This window comes from Arvicola amphibius, chromosome 2 (assembly GCF_903992535.2).
Source record: "Arvicola amphibius chromosome 2, mArvAmp1.2, whole genome shotgun sequence".
Lineage (NCBI taxonomy): Eukaryota > Metazoa > Chordata > Mammalia > Rodentia > Cricetidae > Arvicola > Arvicola amphibius.
In genome coordinates, this window is record NC_052048.2 from 20,614,003 (window position 1) to 20,636,387 (window position 22,385).

The 22,385-nt window shown below is 43.1% G+C and overlaps 1 protein-coding gene across 1 annotated transcript in view; it reads right to left on the minus strand.

Moving 5' to 3' along the window:
* Positions 1 to 775: 775 nt before the first annotated feature.
* Positions 776 to 22,385, minus strand: part of LOC119807107 (killer cell lectin-like receptor subfamily B member 1A) — a 30,923-nt gene continuing 9,313 nt past the window's right edge. Inside the window, exons 2-7 of the mRNA XM_042054511.1 lie at positions 13,172 to 13,282; positions 10,260 to 10,358; positions 9,042 to 9,116; positions 8,328 to 8,482; positions 7,879 to 7,994; positions 776 to 923 (exon numbers count right to left, since the gene is read on the minus strand). Of these exons, the coding sequence (XP_041910445.1) occupies positions 776 to 923; positions 7,879 to 7,994; positions 8,328 to 8,482; positions 9,042 to 9,116; positions 10,260 to 10,358; positions 13,172 to 13,282 (704 nt within the window). The remainder of the gene's footprint in view (positions 924 to 7,878; positions 7,995 to 8,327; positions 8,483 to 9,041; positions 9,117 to 10,259; positions 10,359 to 13,171; positions 13,283 to 22,385) is intronic.

The window sequence follows — 22,385 nt, forward strand, 5'->3', positions numbered from 1 at the left end:
AATGAGCTCACTGTCTTCCCCAGGGTATTAGTGACGTTTCTGCTGTTATGAAAATCACCATGACCAAGGTGCCCTACCGAAGTAAGAGTTTATTGTTGGTTCCAGAAGATTAGAGTTCATAATGGCAGGAAGAAGGCAGGAAGCGGGGTGGCTGGAGCAGAAAGCTGAGAGCTCACATCTTCAAATGAAAGCACGAAGCAGAGAAAACTACAAATTAGGCTTTTGATCTCAAAGGCCACCTCCAGGGACACTTCCTCCAGCAGGGCTGCACTTCTAAACCTTCCCAAACAGTGCCACCAACTGGAGATCAAGTGATAAAATGCCAAAGGCTATGAAGGACATTTACCATTTAATCCACCACACCCAGGCTGGCCTTGAACTCTCGATCCTCCTGGTTCAGCCTTCTCAGTGCTGTTCACACAGGCACGGGCCATCAGTCCTTGTATTAAGAGCATTTTAATAATGATTTTTCAAATGGCCTTCTGTGCTGTTTACAGATGACCTCAGACTCAGAGAGTGAGGGTCACAGACCAGAATAGAATTCAGTGTTCCTCAGCTGTCTGGGCTTCTTTCCACAGAGTACTTATCTGGAATGACACACCAGCTTCTCTATACCCTTCACAGAATTAAGAAACAGAACACGGGCATCTGTAAGAGTCACAGTGCTTTTCGAATGCATGCTTTGTGTCACCAACTGTGCACTGTTTGGGCCGACAGCCTAGACCGAGTGAGTGCAGAGATCTGTATGATAAAGTAATCCAAGTGAGATTCACTATCAGGAGTCATTAAACCTGGTTTCAGAGACATGTTTTGGTTCCTTCTGGCAGATCCAATAGTTGTCTGAAGCACAGTCCTCAGAAACCACTTTGTCCTTCGAGATGGAGGCACAGCTGTTTGTTTTAGCTTCACCAGTAATTTGGAATCTAAGGAGGAAGAGAACAGCCACTATTAGTGTTTAGGATTTTTCTCATAAATGTCTTGTCATTGCTTTCCTGTAGAATTTAAAGGAAACAGTAGAATGCACAGTTGTTAAGTGTAGTGAACACAAACATAATGTTATAAACATTAATGGCAGGGCTGATTCTAAAACCTGCTGTTTCTTCACTGACAAAAAAAAATCCTTACAGCAACAATCTTTATAATGAGGCATGAAACAGAGATGGTTTGAAGGGATGGAGACCTCCTCATTCCACTACTAACACGTTGCCTTAGGGTTTTTATTGCTGTAAAGAGACACCAGGACCATGACAATTATTACAAGGAAAACATTTACTTGGCATGGCTTGCTTACAGTTTCAGAGGTTCAGTCCATTACTGTCATGGTGGGGAGCATGGTGGCATGCAGGCAGATATGGTGATGGCTACATCTTGACATGCAGTCTACAGGAAGTCAACTGAGACACTGAGTGGTATTCCAAGAATAGGAAACCTCAAAGCCCACCCCCACAGTGACACACATTCTCCAATAAGGCCATCCCTACTCCAACAAAGCCACACCATCTAATAATGTCATTCCTTATGTGATTATGGGTGCCAATTACATTCAAATTACCACATCAATCCTGTGAAGAGCTCCTTTTTTTTTTAGTTTCAGTTTTATTTAATATACAAGTTTTGCAAGGGAGAGAGCCACTTGTTTGTCCCAGCCGCCAGCTACCTTAGCCCTGAAATAATCACACAGAAACTGTGTTCATTAAATCACCGCTTGGCCTATTAGCTCTAACATCTTATTGGTTAACTCTTACACCTTGATTTAGCCCATTTCTATGAATCTATGTATCGCCACATGGCAGTAGCTTACCAGGAAAGATTCGGCATGTCTGTCTCTGGTGGCTTCATGGTGTCTCTCTCTGACTCTGCTTTCTTCCTCTCAGCATTTCATTTCATTTCCCCCACCTACCTAAGTTGTGCCCTATCGAGGGCCCAAAGCAGTTTTTTTTTTATTAACCAATGAAAGCAACACAAAGACAGAAGGACCTCCTACACCTTACAAGGTTAGGGACTGGAGGGATGGCTCAGTGGTTAAGAGTCCTGCCTGCTCTTGCAAAGGACCTGAGTTCAGTTACCAGCAATCATATGGTGGCTCAAAGTATTTGTAAATCCAGTACCAAGGAATCTGATACACTCTTCTGGATTCCATGGACACCAGGCATTCATTCATGTGGTACATGGACACACATGCAGGCAAACACTCATATACATAAACTAAAAATTAATAAATCTCTAAAAATAGATTAATAGCAGAAAAACACTCATATACATAAACTAAAAATTAATAAATCTCTAAAAATAGATTAATAGCAGAAACACACACACACATACAAATATATGTACATACATGTATATGGTTTAACTACCTAACATTTGAGGAAGTATTATGGTATACGTGAATGGGTGACAACTGTTATACACAGTAGGTGCTCAATGAATGTATTCAGTATACAGAATGAGCTCACAGGGTCTAGATCACAGAACTGGATGCAGGGAGGGAAAGAGGCTCAGTTCACATGATTCATAGTCATGGTTCCTTTCATTTTCTTCCCTTAGGTTGGCAAGTATTTGATTAACACATGGGTTTCAAAATGCATAGCTCCATGGCCCTGTGCTCATGGGAACACAACTAGAATTCAAGCACTAACACACAGTATTAAAGTTTACTGTAAGGGAGAGAGGAGTTCTAAGCACACTCAAGGGTCTGATAAAGAAGGTGGCATCTGACAGTGGCCAGGCTCCTCACAGGTGTCCTTCCTTTGTTTAGTTCTTAGTAGAGCCCTTGAGGTTGAGATGTGAATCTGATGCCATCCTAGCGGTCAGCCTGCAATCCAGCCATGATTTCCCTTGGATTCTTCCATCCTCAGGATCTGTCTTCAGTTCTCAGCATCGTTTCCCTGTGGCTGATCTGTGTAGTCAAGGACTTCCTTCCACATCCCTTTAAGGCCTCCCAGGCCTTCTCCTGCTGGACTCCTGGAGAGTTCTCTGACATTCCTTACTGATCCCCAAATAACCCTGTGGGGAAACTGTTACTCTCTCCCTTTCCCTTACCTGAAACCAGGGACAGAGAGCTAAAGCAAAGGCAGGGCTTGCTTGACTGACACTTCCTACTGAGCACAGCAGCCTCCAGGCTTCTCAATTCCTTTAGTCTAATCATATGACATGTGATTAGAATGAGGAGATCACATGACATGTTAGTGATGGAATGAGAAGGTCACATTTTGTCCTCAGAGTAAAAGACAGAGCCGAGATTAATCCATACACTTCACATTTTTCTACTCTATGCCAACATTTTATGTTCAACAATTTCTATACTTAATAAATGGTCATTACATTTTAAGTAAATCTAAATTAGCATTTTACATTTCAATCTTTTCTTTTCTGAATAAGAAGTACATTTTCTTGTAAGATTTGCTTAAGTTTATTCAAACAAGATTAATAAAATGATTCTCAATATCACTCCTGAAAACCTCATAAAAAGCACTGCAGAGAAATTGGACTGAATCTTACATCCTTTTGCATGAATATTTTGTTCTCGTTATACAAAAAATAATGAATTCTGTTAAAATATATAGTTTAATTCTGAAATGTCAGGTCTCTCGTCGCACAGTTACCATGACAATCTCATATAATAAGAAAGTGGCAAGATACCAAGAGCAAACTGCTTCTTCATGAGCCACCATCCACAGTTATACTTCTGATACGCAGCAGTACCCCAAGAGGTCATGTGAAGGAAGGATAGCAGTGACAGTGTTAAGAGGTAACTGGATCATGGGTGCACTAACTCCATCAAGGAATTAACCCATTGCTGAGTTACCACCGAACAAAATGAGGCCTCCCAGAAAGATGTAGGTCATGGTGGGAAGCAGCCTTTGAAGGGCAAATCTCTGCCTCTCATCCCACCCTGGTGCTTGCCATCTCCTCTCCATCCTGCTCTCCTTCAGGTGAGCAACTTTGCTGTGCACTTATACAACATTTCTGCACTGCCACAGGGCCAGCAGCAATGCAGCAAGATTAAGAGGACTTGAGGCCCCCTGAACTGTGAACCAAAAAGATTTTCCTTTCTTGTTTATCTTGAAAGTTCTGTTGTCATCACAGCTCCTCAAATAATTGTAGCTTTCACAGCTCCAGCTAAGCTACACTGCAGCCTGTGACAATGAATGATGGGGGAGGGTCTTCTGTTTGAGTTGATTTTATTGGTGGGATCCGGTAGGACGAAAAGCAGGCCTGCCCGCTGCTGCTCACTACAGAATGGCTCCCACGTGGACAACTGAATGCACAGAAAGCTTGAGAAAGCTTGGGAAAGAATAGAGTAAATCAGGTTTTCTTGGTAGCAGCAATTTCTCGGGTTTGGCTCTGCTTGCTAGAGGCAGGAAAGCACTCTCATCTAAGAGAGGCCTCCTGACTCAGCTTCAGCTGCAAAACCCTGCTCTTTTAAGAGGTCCTGCCACGAAATACTTAAATGGTGTTGATGAAAAGCTGAACGCGTGTTTTTCAGTTTTTGGCCGTAGCAGGAAAAAGGTTGTGCCGTTTTGAAGTGCTGGCTTTCTGGGACATCCTGCAGGGGCAGGCTCTGGCTCTTTCAAGCATGCGGTTCTGACTATGGAGCTTTTGATTGCTGTTTAACACTGTTGCAGCTTGCCTGCTGGCAGGGACCTTGAACGGCCACAGAATTGTGGCGATAAACATGGCTACAGCCGGTACCTCTACCATGAGGCTGGAAAGCTAAGGAATGAGCTGGATCTAGCCGCCAAAGTCATGGCTTTAGTCCTATCGATATTCTTTCGTAATTAAAGACTCATGTGGTCACAAAAAGAGATATATAAGTAAAAGAAAGATTCAAAGTCGAAGAAAACGTCTAAATGGTTTACAATGTGTTGAAAATATATGCAGGCTAAAGGTTAAAGTTCTTAAAAGTAAAAAAGAAAGATAGTAGTTGTGTGTGGTGGTACACACCTTTAATCCCAACACTTGGGAGGCAGAGGTAGATTGACCTCTGTGACTTCAAGGTGTGGTAGCACACGCCTTTAATCCCAATGCCTCGGAGGCAGAGACAGACAGATTTCTGTGAGTTCAAGGTGTTGTAGTACACACCTTTAATCCCAGTACTGGGGAGGCTGAGGCAAGTAGACCTCTGAGTTCAAGGACAGACTGGTCTACAGAGTTATTCCAGGACAAAGATATACAGAGAACCTGTCTCAAAAAGTAAAAGTAAATGAAATAGAAGTTAAAATAAAGCCGCACAAAGATGGAAAATATATAGAGAATCTTGATATTGTATGCTATTATGCTCTCTTTGAATTGTTTGAATGCTGAGGAAGAAGCAACAGCTGTTAAAAGATACTTGTTTATAAATGCTGCTGAACTAATCCAACATAGATATTTTGAAAATACTTTGACTTCAGAATTTGGATCTAAGGATATGATACTTTGGAAAAGAGATTTTTCTTTTGTTTTTACAGAAAGTTGAGACCCTATGGATTGTTTCTATCCCAATATGGTATGATAGACCACGCCCTCCTGAAAGGTTGCTGTGAACACCCTCAAAAAATTACTTCACTCAACTGCCGACTGAGATGAACCTGGCACACAGGTTATACCATGAAAGATCTGATTAGCAGCGTCCCCATTCAGCAGGAAGCAGTTTGGAGAGAATTATCTGCGCCCATATTCCCAAATATTGTTTATAAATGTTCTTTTACATTTAAAGGGGGATATGATATAGATATGAATAATTTGCATTGATATGGATTTTAAGGTCAATTTTGTTATGTGTATATGTATTTATGATCTTGATTAAGGTATTATGATAGTGTGGTTCATTTAAAAATGTAATGTATAATTAGGAAATATAGGTTGTTAATGAATAATCATCAATAATAGTCAAGCTTATAGTTATGTTAGATTTTCTAGATATATAGAGATTTATTTCACTTAGATAAACATTCCTAATATCTTTCAAAGACTACAGAATATGGCATTTAATGTTTTAATAACTTAGATTTTTCATGACAATGAGACATGTCTGCTCCTGGCAGCACCAATCTACTTCAAGAGGAAGATGGGCATCGAAGAGGATCCTTATGGAGTTTGATAGCCATTTGGGCAAGAAACTGCTCTTGCCTGGACTATTGCATAAACTGGACATAGAGAACCCTCAGAGAGAGGACTGTTGAACTTGTCTAAAAGTGAGATGGTCTTTCGGGGTTCCTGATTCATGAAAGAGTCTGCGAGACATTCTGCAGGACACAGCAGATAGTGACTGAACTGCCTTTGAAATTTCCTGCTTCATGGAAATGTCTGCTGGACACTATGGGCCTGAAGGCCAAAGATGGATGCCCCAACAGTACAGAGGAACTTTGGGTGACTGTCCAGGCAGCAAGTTGTTTCTGTCATTTCTAGAGTTTGTAAGTTGCTTACTTCTTATTTACTTAGGTAATATTATATCCTTCTGGAGTCTTTGATAGAGTTGAAGAAGAGATAGTTATAGTTTTCCTTAGTTATGATAAAGGATAAAATAGATGTAAATATTGTAACTGTAATTCTTACTTGATAACTGTTTTGTTATATGTAATTTTGCTATGTTAAAGTTAAACCCTTCTTTTTTGTTTAAACAGAAAAAAGGGAAATGATGTGGGAGGGTCTTCTGTTTGAGTTGATTTCATTGGTTAATGAAGAAACTGCCTGGCCCATTTGATTGGCCAGCCCTTAGGTGGGCAGAGTAGACAGAACAGAATGCTGGGAAGGGAAGTTAATAAATCACCATGCCTCTGCTCTCTGAGCTAGACCACCATGCCTCTCCTCAGGGAGACAGATGCGATGAAGCCAGCCACCAGGTCAGACGTGCTGAATCTTTCCCGGTAAGACACCATTCGTGGTGTTACACAGATTATTAGATATGGGTTAGTCAAGATGTGAGTAAGAGGCTGAAACTAATGGGCCAGGCAGTATTTAAAAGAATACAGTTTCCGTGTAATTATTTTGGGTAAAGCTAGCTGGGCAGCCAGGAGCCGGGCGGCCAGGAGCCAGGTGGTGGAAAGCGGCCCACAGCTCATCACTACAAATGAGATCATTTCTCTTGGCTGAAAAAGCTCCCTGCTGACACTGCCTTCCCTTCCCCATTCACTCTTCCTCTGCTGGCTGTGACCTGAGCAACTGGTCTCACTGCACACTATGGCTCATTTCACCACAGCGTGGAAGTAACCACTTAAGAAATTCTTTGGAAAATATAAAAAATGTAAGAGTGAAAAAAAGCAAAATCCCTTCTGCCTACAGGCTCCAAGTAGGCATGTAAAAATGCATTATCTTTCCTAAGGAGTTAGTTTAGTCCCCAGCCTTAGAAGTTCATTGTATACATACATACACACATACGTACCTATGACCTTTTCATACATGGAAATTTTCAGCCACTTTTGTACTGTGGGACAATGGTCTGTATCCTGTCACTTGTATTATTTTTAAATAAATGCCGATTGGCCAGTAGCCAGGCAAGAAGTAGAGGCGGGGCAATGAGAACAGGAGAATTCTGAGAAGCAGAAATGTCAGTCTGCAGTCGTCAGCCAGACACAGAACAAGCTAAATGTGACTGCCTCGCCAGGTACCAAGCCATGTGACTAATATAGACAAGAATAATGGGCTAATATAGGATGTAAGAAAGAGTTAATAAAAAGCCTGAGATACTAAGACAATCAGTTTATAATTTATGTAGACCTCTTTGTGATTTCTTTGGGACTTAACAATGCGGGGACCAGACATGATAGAAACCTTTGTCAACACCTTTGGAGTCATATTTTCAGACTGTTCTGAACATCTTTAATCTTTGGTATTCTTATTAGAGCCCTGAGATGACCTGAAATGAACATTCGAATGAGCTCCTCCAATACTCACACATCAGAGCTTAAAGTGGAGCCGTTTATCCATCTCCAGTGCTTCTCTGGCAATGAGTAATTTAGTCCAATCCAAAATGAATTGCCTTTTTTCTCTATCGAATCCTTTATGAATCTCTACAATAAAAGCAGAAGAGAGGACTTAACCTGAGCCTGTGTGCTGTGACTCGTATTCCACAGCCTCCCAACACCTAGGTCAAGTGTCACCTGTGTTTGTTCTGAGTCCTCAGCACAGTTCATTCTTCCTCCCTTGAGGAATATGTGCCCAGCATTTACAATCCTAGGACACTCACTTTACATATGCAGTTATTGGCTCACATGTCCCATTAGTCTCTCAGACTATGAGCTTCCATAATGTAAAGTCTCCACTGCCTTTGCATGGAAGATCTGTTAAATCTAGAGACATTGATACAGCTTCAAGAACATGTTCTATTTTATAGAATAACTCACCAGTTCTTCTTGGTCTTGAATGAGCAGCAAAGTGGCTCCTCTTGCAGCACAGTCAGATCGACCTTCCTTCCAAATGTTAGAATCTCCAGAAAAACGTATGCATTTCTCTTGGTGTAGAAGCCAGTCTTTTGGGCACTGTAGCTTAGCTGGATTCCCTGAAGCGAGAAGGAGACATGGTAAATTTCTACCCTGTTCCTGCTGTGTATAGCAAGTTACACACAGTAGTTGCTTTACTAACACAATTATTAACATATGCAGGGAGAAAATTGCTATTATGACATATCAAAGAAATAGAAATAACAAGGAATTCATCTTTGTTTCTATCAATTAACTTTAAAGTTAACTGTTTGACATATCTGTTAAAACAAATATTTAAATTGACCATTTTTCTTTTCTCTTTTTTCTTTTCTTTTCTTTCTCTCTTTATTTATTTATTTATTTTTGCAGCTAATGATCAAGTATGCTAGCACGCTGAGACAGCATGCCAAACAGTTAAGATCTCAGGCTTCAAGGTCATGCATTTTCAGAGGAGTTCCCAGCAATATCAACTACCAGTCATCAGACCCTTAACAAGTTTTTATACAGCAATTCCCTCTAACATAAGACCATGGTGCTGTTTTCATGGGTGAGAATTTGAAGCCCCGGCTGATGTAAGTCCTGGTAAATAGCAAATGTCAACTGTTATTTTGGGGAAAGTGAAGCTGCAAAAATTACCTGTTAGTTCAGTTATGTTCTCTTGAATATACTCTCTGCAGTTTCCTACTGGTGGCTTTTGTATTAAGACTCGCACTAGTAAATAAGAAAACAAACAGAGAGGATTAAATACGGAAGTGAATGGTGGAATGGGTGTTTTTCTTCCCAATTCAGGAAATCGAGTTATTTCAGCAAAGCTGGACATGTGAACTGAGGGTAAAATGTCAGCCCCTGAGGAACCAGTCTGCAGACAGAACGTGCACACAAACATGAAAAGCACAGAACGTGTGACTTCAGAGCACACATCACATGTGACTTCAGACCACACATCACATGTGATTTCAGACCACACATCACATGTGATTTCAGACCACACATCACATGTGATTTCAGACCACACATCACATGTGATTTCAGACTCTGCTGAGCCACGTATCCTCTAATGGCCTCACAGAAACTGTCATCTTCCCACACTCATGCCGGAATTCCCATCTTCAGAACGAGGATCAGCACACTGTCTCTGGGGAAGGCAGCTTACTGCCACTGGGGTTCAGGAGCCACTTGATAAACTAAACACTTGAGCCTCTCCGTTTGCCACCTTGTTGTTTATGTCACAATCATGACTTTCTGGGTGCATGTGAGTTGTCGGGGTTTGGAGTTCGCTTAGAACACACACAGACACCAAATACTAAACACAAAAGAGATTTATTAACCCAGAGTGGGTGGGGCTGCCTCTTGATCTGGCATAGACAGCAGCAGGCGTTTTTTGCAGGACTGGCTTTTTAAGGAGAAAAGGGGAAGTCTGTGTTGGGATGAGTTGGTAAGTCCTGATTGGACAGGTTAGCCAGTGTAGCCAAAATATGAAGTTTGATTTTAGGCCCTTGGTGTTTTAATCATTGGACCTTGGTGCTCTGTCTCAGGAATGCTCCATGGACAAATAAGGGAGTGAACTTGGAAGCTAGTTTAGGGATATAATCTAACAGTTTAGCGAGGGAGAGGGAAGAAGAAAGGACAAAATTGGAAGGTGCCATGTTTGCCGTGCATGGGTCTGTTAGAGAGTCTGTCATCGGTAATAGCCCATAATGGCTCTCAGAGAAATTCAGAAGCACAGAAATGGGAAACTTCTGCACTGCACATGGGACACTGTCCTGTAACTACTCCTGCAAGGGGACAAAACACGTGAAGACGACCTGATAGCTAGAGGAACAATTCTGAAGCAAAAGCTCTCGGCTCACTTACCTAAAACACTCAGTCCAACCACGGTCAAGAGAAGAAGGATGAGACCAGCACAACTGAGTTTCAGAGCCAACCTGTGGGAACATGGGCACCGGCAGGCACCTGTGAAGTTAAACACCTGGTTACTGCTTAAGTCAGTTGAGTACATCTGGGATGAAAGTTAAAAGTGGTTTGGATTAATGTGAACAACTGGATTCAAGTAGAGGGTGGACTGTGGATGTGAGTGTTTCTCTGCCATTGTAAAGCAGATTCCAGGAGCTGAATTCTGTATTGTGTTCAGCTGTCTGCTCTGATAAAACAGGACTGAAAATGAATGCTCATGCCTGTCTTGGTCAATGTGAAGATCTGTTGAAAACTGCTGAGTGCTGGAAATCAAATGGTACGTCCTGCTGCAGGACTGGAGTCAACGCATCACTAAGGAGCACCTTCTTTACTCAAGAGACATTTTTGATGCTCAATTTTGAGGTAATTGTGCCTTTTGGTGCTAATGGCATGTGCTTCTATTCCTGAACATTAGGTCTGCTTCAATGAGGTCTACAATGTTGTTCTCCAACTTGAATTACAATTATCTCATGAGTCCACACCATATTTTCAGTATTTCAGTTGAGGTAGTTCCTCCTATTGGCTGATTTCTTTTTTTTTCTTTTTTCTTTTTTTGGTTTTTCGAGACAGGGTTTCTCTGCAGCTTTTTTAGAGCCTGTCCTGGAACTAGCTCTTGTAGACCAGGCTGGCCTCGAACTCACAGAGATCCACCTGCCTCTGCCTCCCGAGTGCTGGGATTAAAGGCGTGCGCCACCACCGCCCGGCCTTCTAAAGCTTCCCTAATGGATAGATGAACTGAAAATGTGCCTAATATCACACACACACTCACACACATATGCACACAAACCAAACACATGCTACACATTGTGGATATAGCTTCTACAGTGCTCTTTCCTTAAATATAGTACATTGATAATTGCTCTGTTCTTTTTCTGAGAGAGAGTTGTCCATTAGTGCAGGCTGACCTCTAACTCTCTGTGTGGCTGAAGATGACCTTGAGCTCCTCATTCTGCTGCCTCCACATCCCGAGTGCTGGGAATCTGTTGGGTGGCCCTGCTGGTGAGATGCTGCAGTCTACCACAGCCTCGCAGCTTTCTCTAAGCTCAGAAACATGGAGGACTTCTCTCCCCACAGAGAGGTTTCCTGCTCTCTGTCAGTTCTTATCTGGAGAGTGTCTCTGGGCCAGAGGTACCATCCTTGTTTGAAAGCTGTCTGTAAGCCTGGAGGCCTGACTTATCGTCAGCGTGACCTTTGGCACAGTTTCCTGCTAGACACTTTCCCCTTGCTGCACTTCTGGTAACTAAGACTAATACAGGAACATTGCCATAGGACCCTGCTGCCACATATGAAGCCTTATGATAGGAGCTTGCTGCTTAATACAAATTAAGGTTTGTCCACAGACTCCCCAATCCTATATATTTCCTATACTCTGGAATAAAGCTGAGCTGATTCATCAAAGTCATCTCCTCGAGGGCTATCTCTGTCTTACTGCCAGCCATTCAGATCTCATTCTCCACTTCTGCTCCTTCCACCCCCATGGACCAGTGCAGCCACCCAAGGAAGAAGCAGAACAACAGGATTCTATGTGTGCACCAGCCACAAGTGGTCAGCATGCAGAGAGTAAGAATCTACGAAGTCCTCCACCTTAAGTGGTACATCTGCATCCCATCCCATCCCCAGCCAAGGCTCAGGCGTTATCGCAGAAGGGGGCAGAATGACTGCAGATCCAGAAGTGCGGGATAACTACAAGGAAACACCATCTTCTGGACATAACAGGGCAGCGGCAGAGATGAACTTACACGGTGTGTGATGGCCTGCACAAGCTCAAGTCTGACAAAGGATGTGGGGGACTTGGGCATGAGGTTCCTCCCCAGCCTGGGAACATTGACAGCTGAGGGCAGCTAGGAGTGGGGGAGTCAGTTTTCTTCCAGGATACAGTCTCTAAGAAGCAACACGGCCTTCACCCATGCACACGCTGGCAGGGCTGACTGGACTCGGTGGGAAATCCAACCCCAACCCTTTAGCTGTTTAAGTCCCTTCCACTTTTACAGGTATAGACAGGAAAAATAAAGACTTTTTTGTGCCCACCACAAGTAACTTGCTCTGTCAAATCTTCCCTCTAGTTATTTAAATCCCCCACTTTTCCCAGACCCTTTGTACAGATCATAATGAAGCTCATTTGGTGACTCAAAGATTTTTTTCTGATTAAAAAATCTGCTAATTTAATAGTTCTTGACAAGCATCCTTAAAAAGTTGTGATTTACATTCTTGGCACAATATAGAAAGATTAAATTTAATGCATTGCAGTATTCTATAAGGAAGCTCAGTTACATCACAGAATCTGATACTATACCATAGCCATTTTAGACTTAATTTCTGCCTCACTGTCTGTCTCTTATCATCCACCCCTAAATTATCATATCCTTCATATTTGTCTCTGATCAGTCTTCAACATTTGTTCCCAATTCTTTCCCTCAGATTTTAAATCTTCTGGGAGACAGGGTGCTGATTCCACCAGTGCTCAGTGCTAGGATGCTGTGGAGCTGAGTCTTTGTGTTTGTGTTCTGTAGGGAAGTGTGGGCCAGGCAAGACGCTTCACAGAGTCTCTCTGCTAGAAGCATCCCTTTCCTTGTAGATGTAAAGCATCCCTTCTTCAGGGTCTTGCGACTGAAGCTGGAAAGAAGGGCTGCCATGTCTCACGTTAACTAACTGACTAGAAGGGAGGGCATGAGCTTCTTATCTCTAAAGCTGTGAGCATCTACTCTCTTCAGCATGGACAGAGCTGCTCACCTTCAAAGCAACAACAACACTGTAAGAGGAAACCATAACTCTGGAAGATATTCAAATGCCGAAGGAGAAATAAAGCTACTGACCTGTGGGACGAGATGGAGGCGATGCACACGGAGGCCCTGGAGTCGTGGATGTCTTTAAACTGTAGCAGACCCTTGGTGTGCCCATTGCGAATGGGAGATGTGACACTGAACCTGTGAAGAGGGACAAACTCCAGGGTCTAATAGGTGAACAGAGTATAAAAGGAAGTCCCCTGCGAGTGCCCTGCTGTGTGTCCACATCCACCCACACTCGTCTCTGAGGGTTTCTGTAGTCATCTTTTATTTCCATTTTAATAAATAAAGTTTGCCTAAACATCAGAGTGCAAAACTAAGTCACTAGAGGCCAGGGAGTGGTGTAGAGACCTTTAATTCCAGGATTCTGTGAGTTCAAAACTACCCTGGGCTACATAAATCGATCCCACAACAGATCCAGGTGGTGGTGGTGGTTTACACCTTTAATCCCAGTGTTTGCGAGTCAGACACCTTTAATCCCAGCACTAGGGAGGTAGAGACAGGAGAGATATGGCTGGGCGGAGAGAGAAATACAAAGGGGAAGAGACAGGAACTCATTGGAGCATGGTGGAGTCTTCAGTCTGAGGATTTGTGGAGACAGGCTCTTGCCCTTTCACACTGAAGATCTGGTAGAGATTAAAGGTCTCTCTAGTGGTTGCTGCTTTGTTTTACTCTTCAGCTTGAACCCCGATATCTGTTTCTGGGTGTTATTTCTTGTGCTACAGGTTTCTCCATTGTTTTGACCTGGGTGTCTGTCCTGCTCACACAGCTTACACACTGTTCTCTTTCTTTTTATTTTTTCTTCTTTCATACAATACGTCCCAACTGCAGCCTTCCTTCCTCCCCTCCTCCCAGTTTCTTCCACCTCCTCTCTCCCCCAGACCCCCTACTCTTCATTTCTCTCCAGAAAGGAGCAGACGTTCCAGGGATGTCAATGAACACGGAATATCAAGATGCAGTAAGACTCAGTGCAGGCCCCCATATCAAGGCTTGACAAGGCACCCCAGTAGGAGAGAAAGGGTGCCACAAGCAGGCAAAAGAGTCAGAGACAGCCCCAACTACCACTGTTAGGAGTCCCTAAGTTGAAACACCACAACATGTATGCAGAGCGCCTAGCACATACCCATGCAAGCTCCATGGTTGCTGCTTCAGTCTCTGTGAACCCCCGTGAGCCCTGCTTAGTTGATTCTGTGGGCCATGCTCTCTTGGTCTTCTCGACTCCTCTGGCTCCTTCAATCCTCCCTCCCCATCTCTGGGTTTCCAGAATTCCAACTAACATTTGACTGTGGGTCTCTGCATCTGCTCCTGTCGCACACAATTACCTTAAGAAAGGAAGGTGTGGTTTCTGTTTCTTATCAAAACTCAAGAGAGATTTCTTGTTCTAGTTCCTGTAACCATTTGTTTTGAGTTATTCTCTAAGGGGAAGCTTAGGGTGAGTGAAATGTAACATTCTTCCTCAATTCAAATTTAAGTGACCATTTCCCACAAGTTATCAGCAATTAAGATACACAGTATATTATGCTGTGCTGTAAAAATAAATGTTAACATGTGAACTTCATAGTTACAGTTGGCATAAATTGAAGCCCTAGAATCCTCTGGAAGCATCCATGCTGTGAAGGAAGCTGTGAGATATGGAAATGAGGACAAGACTGTGGGAAACACGCGTGACTGACACAACAGGAAGAGCAGTGAGGAGGGAACCGCACGCACTGCTCAGCCCTGTCCTGAAGGTCCATGAGGATGCGACATCATTCACCAGTGGAAAGACTTCGTCTGTCAGAGCATCAGAGAGTGGAGGACACGGGTCTGTGGGGCGTGCTGACTCCTCCAAGGATTTCCAGGCCTAGAGCCTTAGAGCGGGACTACAAATGCCAAGTCAGACACTCTCATATCAAGTGAAGAAGAAGAAAAGAGAAGATTTCCTTAAAGTCACTTTCTGTGATCACAGCAGAATTGTACTGGGCCCTCACAATTACGAGACAGCAGCAGCAGTCTGCTGGCTGTGAGTTCAGGAGACAGGAGGTGCACACATTGTATGGGGCTCACACTCATCCCCAAGAACACTGATGATTACGATGTAAGGGAAGTCTTGTGAGGGTCTCACAGCACACTTAGGACCCTGTGATACCTCCCCAGCTGTCACTGTTTGATGGCAATCATTTCACTCAATGCTAGGCACGTGGTCCTGCCTCATGCTCCATCTATTTAGTTTTGGAGCACTAGGAATTGAATTTATGGCCTCATGAGTTTGAGGCAAGCATTCTATCACTGAACTATGTTCCTGGCCCTTTGTGCTTTGCCTAAACCTAATATTTTAGCCATTACAGAAGATTTTCCAGAGTTTTCCATCTTGAGTCATTATTTTTTAGAATCAAATGTCAAGAATTTATGAAAATATTCTCAACTTTCAGTATATAACAATTCCACCATATATAAGGCCCTCAGGCATTAGTACATAGAGGACTCGCCTGATTGCTCATGAGTAATGCTGGTCCCTGCCTATAATCCTCTTCCCTTGCCGAGACACAGGTAGTTTTATGTGGGGAATGTGTGAATAAGCATTGCTACTATTTAGGTGTTTATCACCACCTAGTAACCTGGAAACCAATGACAACTGGGGGGATACATTAGAAAGATCAATAGGGGAAGTCTGATGCTCTTAGCAGAAGATTATGCTTTGTGGACAGTGAGGTTTCACTAAGTTCTGAAGCTGCCTGTGGCTATCAGGAATCCACAATAGCCGTGTGAAAAATAACAGATCTGAGTTGAGATATTTTCTTTAACATACTGGCAAAAGTGTGGAGTGACCAGAAGTGAGAAGAGCTCCATGCGTCTGTGGGCAGCATGCAGCTTGCAGCATGCAGTATGCAGCTAACTGCGATCATTTTGCCTAATACAGAATCTGGAATATCATCAGTCACCTACATAATCATTTATACAGTCAACCAGCATCCAGCATCCCAGGAAAGCAAAGCAAAGGTTCCAATAGTAGCTCTGGGATCTGTTAATCACAGATGATTCTTCAGCCCCAGCTAACCACAACCTCAGAGTCTTAATTCAAAAAAAAAAAAAAAAAAAAAACAAACAAGTGGCCCAATTAGAGCTTTTAAACTTTCCTCAGAGATTTCACAAGCCAGGCCTCCATCTTTTGCATTGTCTTCAACAATCTTATCTTCCAACCCCCTACAGAACAGCTCACCAAGCACTGAACACTCAATGACTTTTCTTGCGCCAAGTTCCAAAGTCCTTCTAGCCTGGCCTCAGGTAAAGCAGACGTCTTCTGTCGAAGTGTGCTGAAATACAGAACCCGGGGAAGGAGGTGCAGTCTGGGGTTGTTGAGTAGGCTCTAAGGAGTGTTAGCAGGTGGTGGGGGACCTGGGGTCCCTAGTACCAGCCTAGCCTTCAGTAAAACAGCAGGAGATGTGTAGGGGCCAGGATATGGAGTCCAGAGGTGGGGGTGCTCTTGGGAGGTATTGGTGGGCTTTAAGGAGTTTTAGCGGGTTGTGGACGATGTCCCTAGGACAAACCTGACCTTCACTAAAGCATCCGAACATGTGGACCAGGAGAATATAGAGCACAGGATAGGGAGTCTTTTTTTTTTTTTAAAGACCAGTAGTATTTGATTTTACCATAGGTCTCTCTGGCTTATTTGATGTCAAGTTTCTTGAGTTCTTTATATATTTTGGAGATCCACCCTCTGTCCTACATGGGTTAGTGAAGATCTTTTCCCATTCTGTAGACTGCTGTTTTGTCTTGTTGACCGTGTCCTTTGATTTACAGAAGCTTCTCAGTTTCAGGAGGTCCCATTTATTAATCGTTGCTCTCAGTGTCTGTGCTACTGGGGTTATATTTAGGAAGTGGTCTCCTGGGCCAATGTGTTCAAGTGTACATCCCACTTTCTCTTCTATGAGGTTCAGTGTGGCTGGCTTTATGTCAATGTCTTTGATCCATTTGGACTTGAGTTTTGTGCATGGTTATAGATATGGATCTATTTACATTTTTCTACATGTTGATATCCAGTTATTCCAGCACCATTTGTTGAATATGTTTTCTTTTTTACATTTATTTTTAGCTTCTTTATCAAAACCAAAAAGCAGATTATACTACCAGTCTACAATGGCACAAATTACACATTATCATTATAAAAGGGAGGAAAGGGTACATGGTGAGGAAACACTGAACCAAAGCAAGACTGAAAACCAGCTGGGCAAACTCTAAATTCTACATTTCCATGCCTGATGTCGAAGCACAGGCCAGATCTCCAACTCCTTTCAGCTTTGTGGACTGCAGCACACTTCTTTCTCTTGGACCATTTGAGTTTCCTCTATTGGGAATTCTCTGTTTAGATTTATACCCCATTTAAAAAATTGGATTATTTGGTTTTTTGATATCTACTTTCTTGAGTTCTTTGTATATTTTGAATATTTGTTCTCTACAGAATGTAGAGTTGGTAAAAAAAAAAAAAATCTTTGCCTTACAGAAGCTTTGCCGTTTCTTGGGGTTCCATTGATTAATTGTTGACCTTTGCCTTACAGAAGCTTTGCCGTTTCTTGGGGTTCCATTGATTAATTGTTGACCTTAGTGCCTGTGTTAGTGGTGCTCTGTTCAGAAAGTCTTTTCCTGTGTCAGTGAGTTCAAGGCTATTCCCCCTCTTACTCTTCTACCAGGTTCAGTGCAATTTGCCTCATGTTGAGGTCCTTTATCCATTTAGAGTTGAGCTTTGCTCAGGGTGGTAGATTTGGAATTTTCTACATGCAGCCATTCAGTTTGGCCAGCACCATTTGTTGAAGACATTGTCTTTTTTTTTTTATAGCTTCCTGATTAAAAACAAAAATTCAGGTGTTCATAGGTATGTGGATTTATGTCTGTCTTCAGTTAAATTCAGTGTGTCTGTTTTTATAAAATGCCACACTGTTTTTATTATTGCAGTTTTATAGTACAACTTGAGACTGGGACTGGTGAGACCTCCAGCAGTTCTTTTATTGTTCTGGACTATTTTAGCTATACTGGGTTCTGCGCACATGTGCACGTGTGTGTGTGGGGGGGGGTTGTTTGTTTGTTTCCATATGAAGCTAAGAATATCCTTTCAAGATCTGTGAAGTATTGTGTTGGAATTTTGATGGGAATTATATTAAATCTGTTACTTTTGGTAGGATGGTCATTTTTGCTATGTCAATCCTACTAATCCATGAGCATGGGAGATCTTTCCATATTTTGATATCTTATTCAATTTCTTCTTGCAATGCCTTCAAGTTTTTGTCATACAAGTCTTTCACTTGCTTATTAAGAGTTTTCTGAAGATATTTTATATTATTTGTAACTATAGTGAAAGGTGTTATTTCCCTGATTTCTTTCTCAGTCTGTTTGCCACTTGTCTATAGAAAGATTACTGACTTTTGTGAGTTAATTTTGTATCCAGCTATTTTGCTAAAAGTGTTTATCAGCTATAGATAGTTGTTGGTGGAAGTTTTAGGGTCCCTTATGTCTACTATCTTATCATCTGCAAATAGTGATACTTCGACTTCTTCCTTTCCCATTTGTATCTCCTTGATTTTCTTCAGTTGTTTTATTGCTCTAAGACTACAAGTACATTATTGAATAGATATAGAGCAAGTGGATAACCTTGTCTTGTTCCTGATTTTAGTGGAATTGCTTTGAGTTTCTCTTCATTGATGTTGATGTTTGCTATGAGATTGTTGTATATTGCCTTTATTTTGTTGAGATGTGTCTCTTGTATCCCTGATTTCTCCAGGACCTTTATCATGAATGGAGTGAGATTTTGTCAAGGCATTTGCTGCATCTAATGAGGTGATCAAGTGGCTTTTGTCTTTAAGTGTGTTTATCTGGTGGATGACATTTCTTGATTTTCATATATCTGACCATCCCTGCATCATTGGTATGAAGCCTACTTGGTCACGGTAGATGATCTTTTTGATGTGTTCTTAGGTTCAGTTTGCAAATATTTTATTGAGTATATTTACATATGTGTTCATTAAGGGCACTATGTGGAGATCAATGTTGTTTGTTTCTTCAAGACAGGTTTTCTCTGTGTAGTCCTAGCTGTTCTGCAATTCACTCTGTAGACCAGGCTGGCCTCAAACTCATGAATCCACCGAGGGCATGTGCCACCCCACTTTGCTTTTGAGAGCACTTTTGACTCCACTTGTTCTGTTAAATGCAAAGGTGGTCAGAGGGATGGAAAGAGGAGAAAGGAGAGATGTTTGTCAAGCCTGTTGGTGAACTTGAAGCTGGTGTACGACTAGTGGGAATGCAAAACAGCCAAGCTGTTGTGGGAGACAGTAAGTCCATTACTCAAGAAGCAAAGAAATGAAAGGATCATTGAATATGCCATCAATAACTGACTAAATGAACGAATCAGTGATAAAGAGCATCAAATGATCCAGCAGTCTGGCATGGGGTGTGTATCTGAGGGGAGAATTCAGGGACCATTATCATTGCATAGGATTCATAGCAGTCAAAAGGCAGCAACAGGCAAGCTTGCTTCCCCAGAGTGTGTGTGCATAGATCACATTCTTCAGCCTTAAAACAGAATTACCAGTTAGATTGTGTTGCCCACATGCTATCTATGCTGAGGAAGATTTCAAACTGTTAGTCTGCCTGAACCACTGCCATCTCCATCCCCTCTCCCAGGAGCAGAACAGACAGGCTGAGGTCCTGCCAGTGGCATGTATCACTACAGCATCACCTTTGACCTTAGGAAAGTACGCAGGAGGCTAGACCTCTTCCAGACAAGGGTTTCTGTCCTGACACATGGGGTCTTGGCTAGTGAGCAGAGAAACTCAATGGTTGTCCTGGCAGGAAGGGTCCCCGCCCACACCATACACACGCCCTGCATGTGGACCTGGGACTACTACAGGGTCTTGGGAAGGGCTGAATCCCTAAGGTCCTGTTGAATAGAGGGGACCAGCACAAGGGCCTTGGAAAAAATGAAAGATGTTGGGAGTGCCTGTGTCCTGGTGGTGTGAGAGAGGCTCATGGGGTGGGGGGAGGAGGAGGAAGGAAAAGGGGGTGGGGAATTGCACTAGGTACAATAAAGATGAAACCAGGACTTTATGTTAAATGAAGTGCAGCAAGCAAGAAAAGCTAAATACGTATAGGCTGTGGGGCAGGTGGTGTGTGCCCTATGTAGGATGTGGGGCAGGTGGTGTAGAACCTATGTAGGATGTGGGTCAGTTGTCTAGATTCTATGCAGGATGTGGGGCAGGTGGTGTGGGCCCTATGTAAGGATGTGGGACAAGCAGCTTGTGGGAAACATACATCTCTTTGGCTGGACATTTCCTGTAGCCCCACACTGCCCAGAAACCTAAAGCTGATGCAAAGAGCACCAAGGGCCTGTACCCCAAAACGAGGATGATGCAGACCAGACAGGGAAGTCGAGCACTTTGTATTTTTCAAACTATGTCACTCCCAGGAAAGTTCTTGGTTTCAAGATGAACTTAATTTGAATTAATTAATTAAATTAATTAATTGGGATGAATTTAATTCTCTAAACTAAGTAGAACTAGGCTGGGCTTAAAAGTTGAATTTCAAATAAGTTAAAAATGAAAATAGTCTTTTTTTTATTTTTGACAGGTAATATTCTTTTTATTGAAATAGGCAGGGCCTGTTAAGAAAAATAAAAGTAGCTTGAGAGAGAGCTGGGGTCGTGATCCTAGCTTTTGAAGACTGAACCATTTCTCCAGACTACAGCAAATTTTCAATCTTTCCTGAATTACTTCAAAACCATTGCGAACCAACATTTCTCTTGATCATATTCACATTTCTGTTCCCCCGAGGAACTGTTTGCCTGAGTGGGACGTTTAAAAACAAAACAGAAACCACTGGATAAATCCCAAACCTTTGCATCCGTGATTTCTGATCTAGGCGATGGCTGCTTGCTGCTTAGCACCTGCAGGCTTAGGGAAAAGAAGCCTAGGGGTCGGGAAGGCTGACGATGCCCATAGGAGGGAACAGCGTCTGTTAGGAGAGGAGAGGAGAGTGCGGGGTGGGCAGGCGGTGAGGGTCAGGAGTGCACGTGGGCAAGGGCTTGGGCAGGCGTGAGGGTCAGGAGTGCACGTGGGCAAGGGCTGTGAGCAGCGGCGTGGAGCTGGTGCCTGCCTTCCTGAAGTAGCTGGAGCGAGCTGAGTGCTGGGTGCCCAGAGGGGTTGGGGTGGAAGGAGGGCTTTGTGGTTGTTGGAGCGATGCTTTGGAGTGGGGTGTGGTCATGGATTCGTGTTTTCATGCTGAAAATAAAAAGATATATCTCCCAGGCTGGCGTCGCACTCCTGATCCTCTGTGCCTCTGTCCCTTCAGCAAAGCCTAGTGGTATTTATGACCATGACCAGAATCAAACCTACTGCCCTCACTGCAGGGATCTGCATCCTCGCGAGCCCCAAAGCCCTCCATGGGGCTTTCCCTGCAGTTCACTCTGGGAACCCGCTACCCACAGCTCCTGGGCCTGGTTGCTCTGTTGCCCAGCCCACACGTGAATTCAGCTGTACTCTCTATCCCTGTGCCCTGTCGACCCTCCACATTCACAGCGAGAGATCAGTGCGGGAGAGGCGGTGAGTCTACTCAGGGAGGTGACCTCACTCAGGGATAATTGACAGGTCTCAAAACTCAATCCTTGGGAATCTGCTGGGGCCGCTAGCAACTAGGAGGCTTGACACTGATTTCCACAGTTGGGACTCCAGGAGAAGCAAGGTCAAGGTGGGAAGAGAGCTCGGAATGAAAATAAAATAGTATGTGGACACCGTTGGGTCTTCCCTAGTCGTCATCTGTCACCAGAGCACTGCTCTCCTTCAGCTGTAGACACCTCCTTCAAGGAACTTAGGGACTCAGTGTGCATCTCATCCCAACGTTACATTTCTTTAAAAGGATTAGGTTCAGGATTTTCATCTGTGTGCCATGGACTGCTACAAGCTGCAACATTATATAGTAATTGCTCAGCCACCTTTTCATGAGCAACTTATCAGAGCCAGGGACCCTAGTAAAGGTTAAACCAAATGGCAAGGCTTTTTGGCCTTATTGCTTTGTGAATAGTGGCTGTCTTTTGCTGTAGACTTTTGCTATAGCCGACTCTCCCTGTTACATATTTGGGAATTAATTCCCTCATTCAGAACTGTTTCCCACGCCTTTGGGCTACATGTGAAAAACAGTTTCCCACCGCCAGGCCTTTGTTCCTCTCTCCTAGGTAAACTCAGAGTCTGCCTTCCTGCAGCTATCTTTATCAGCAGGCATTTGG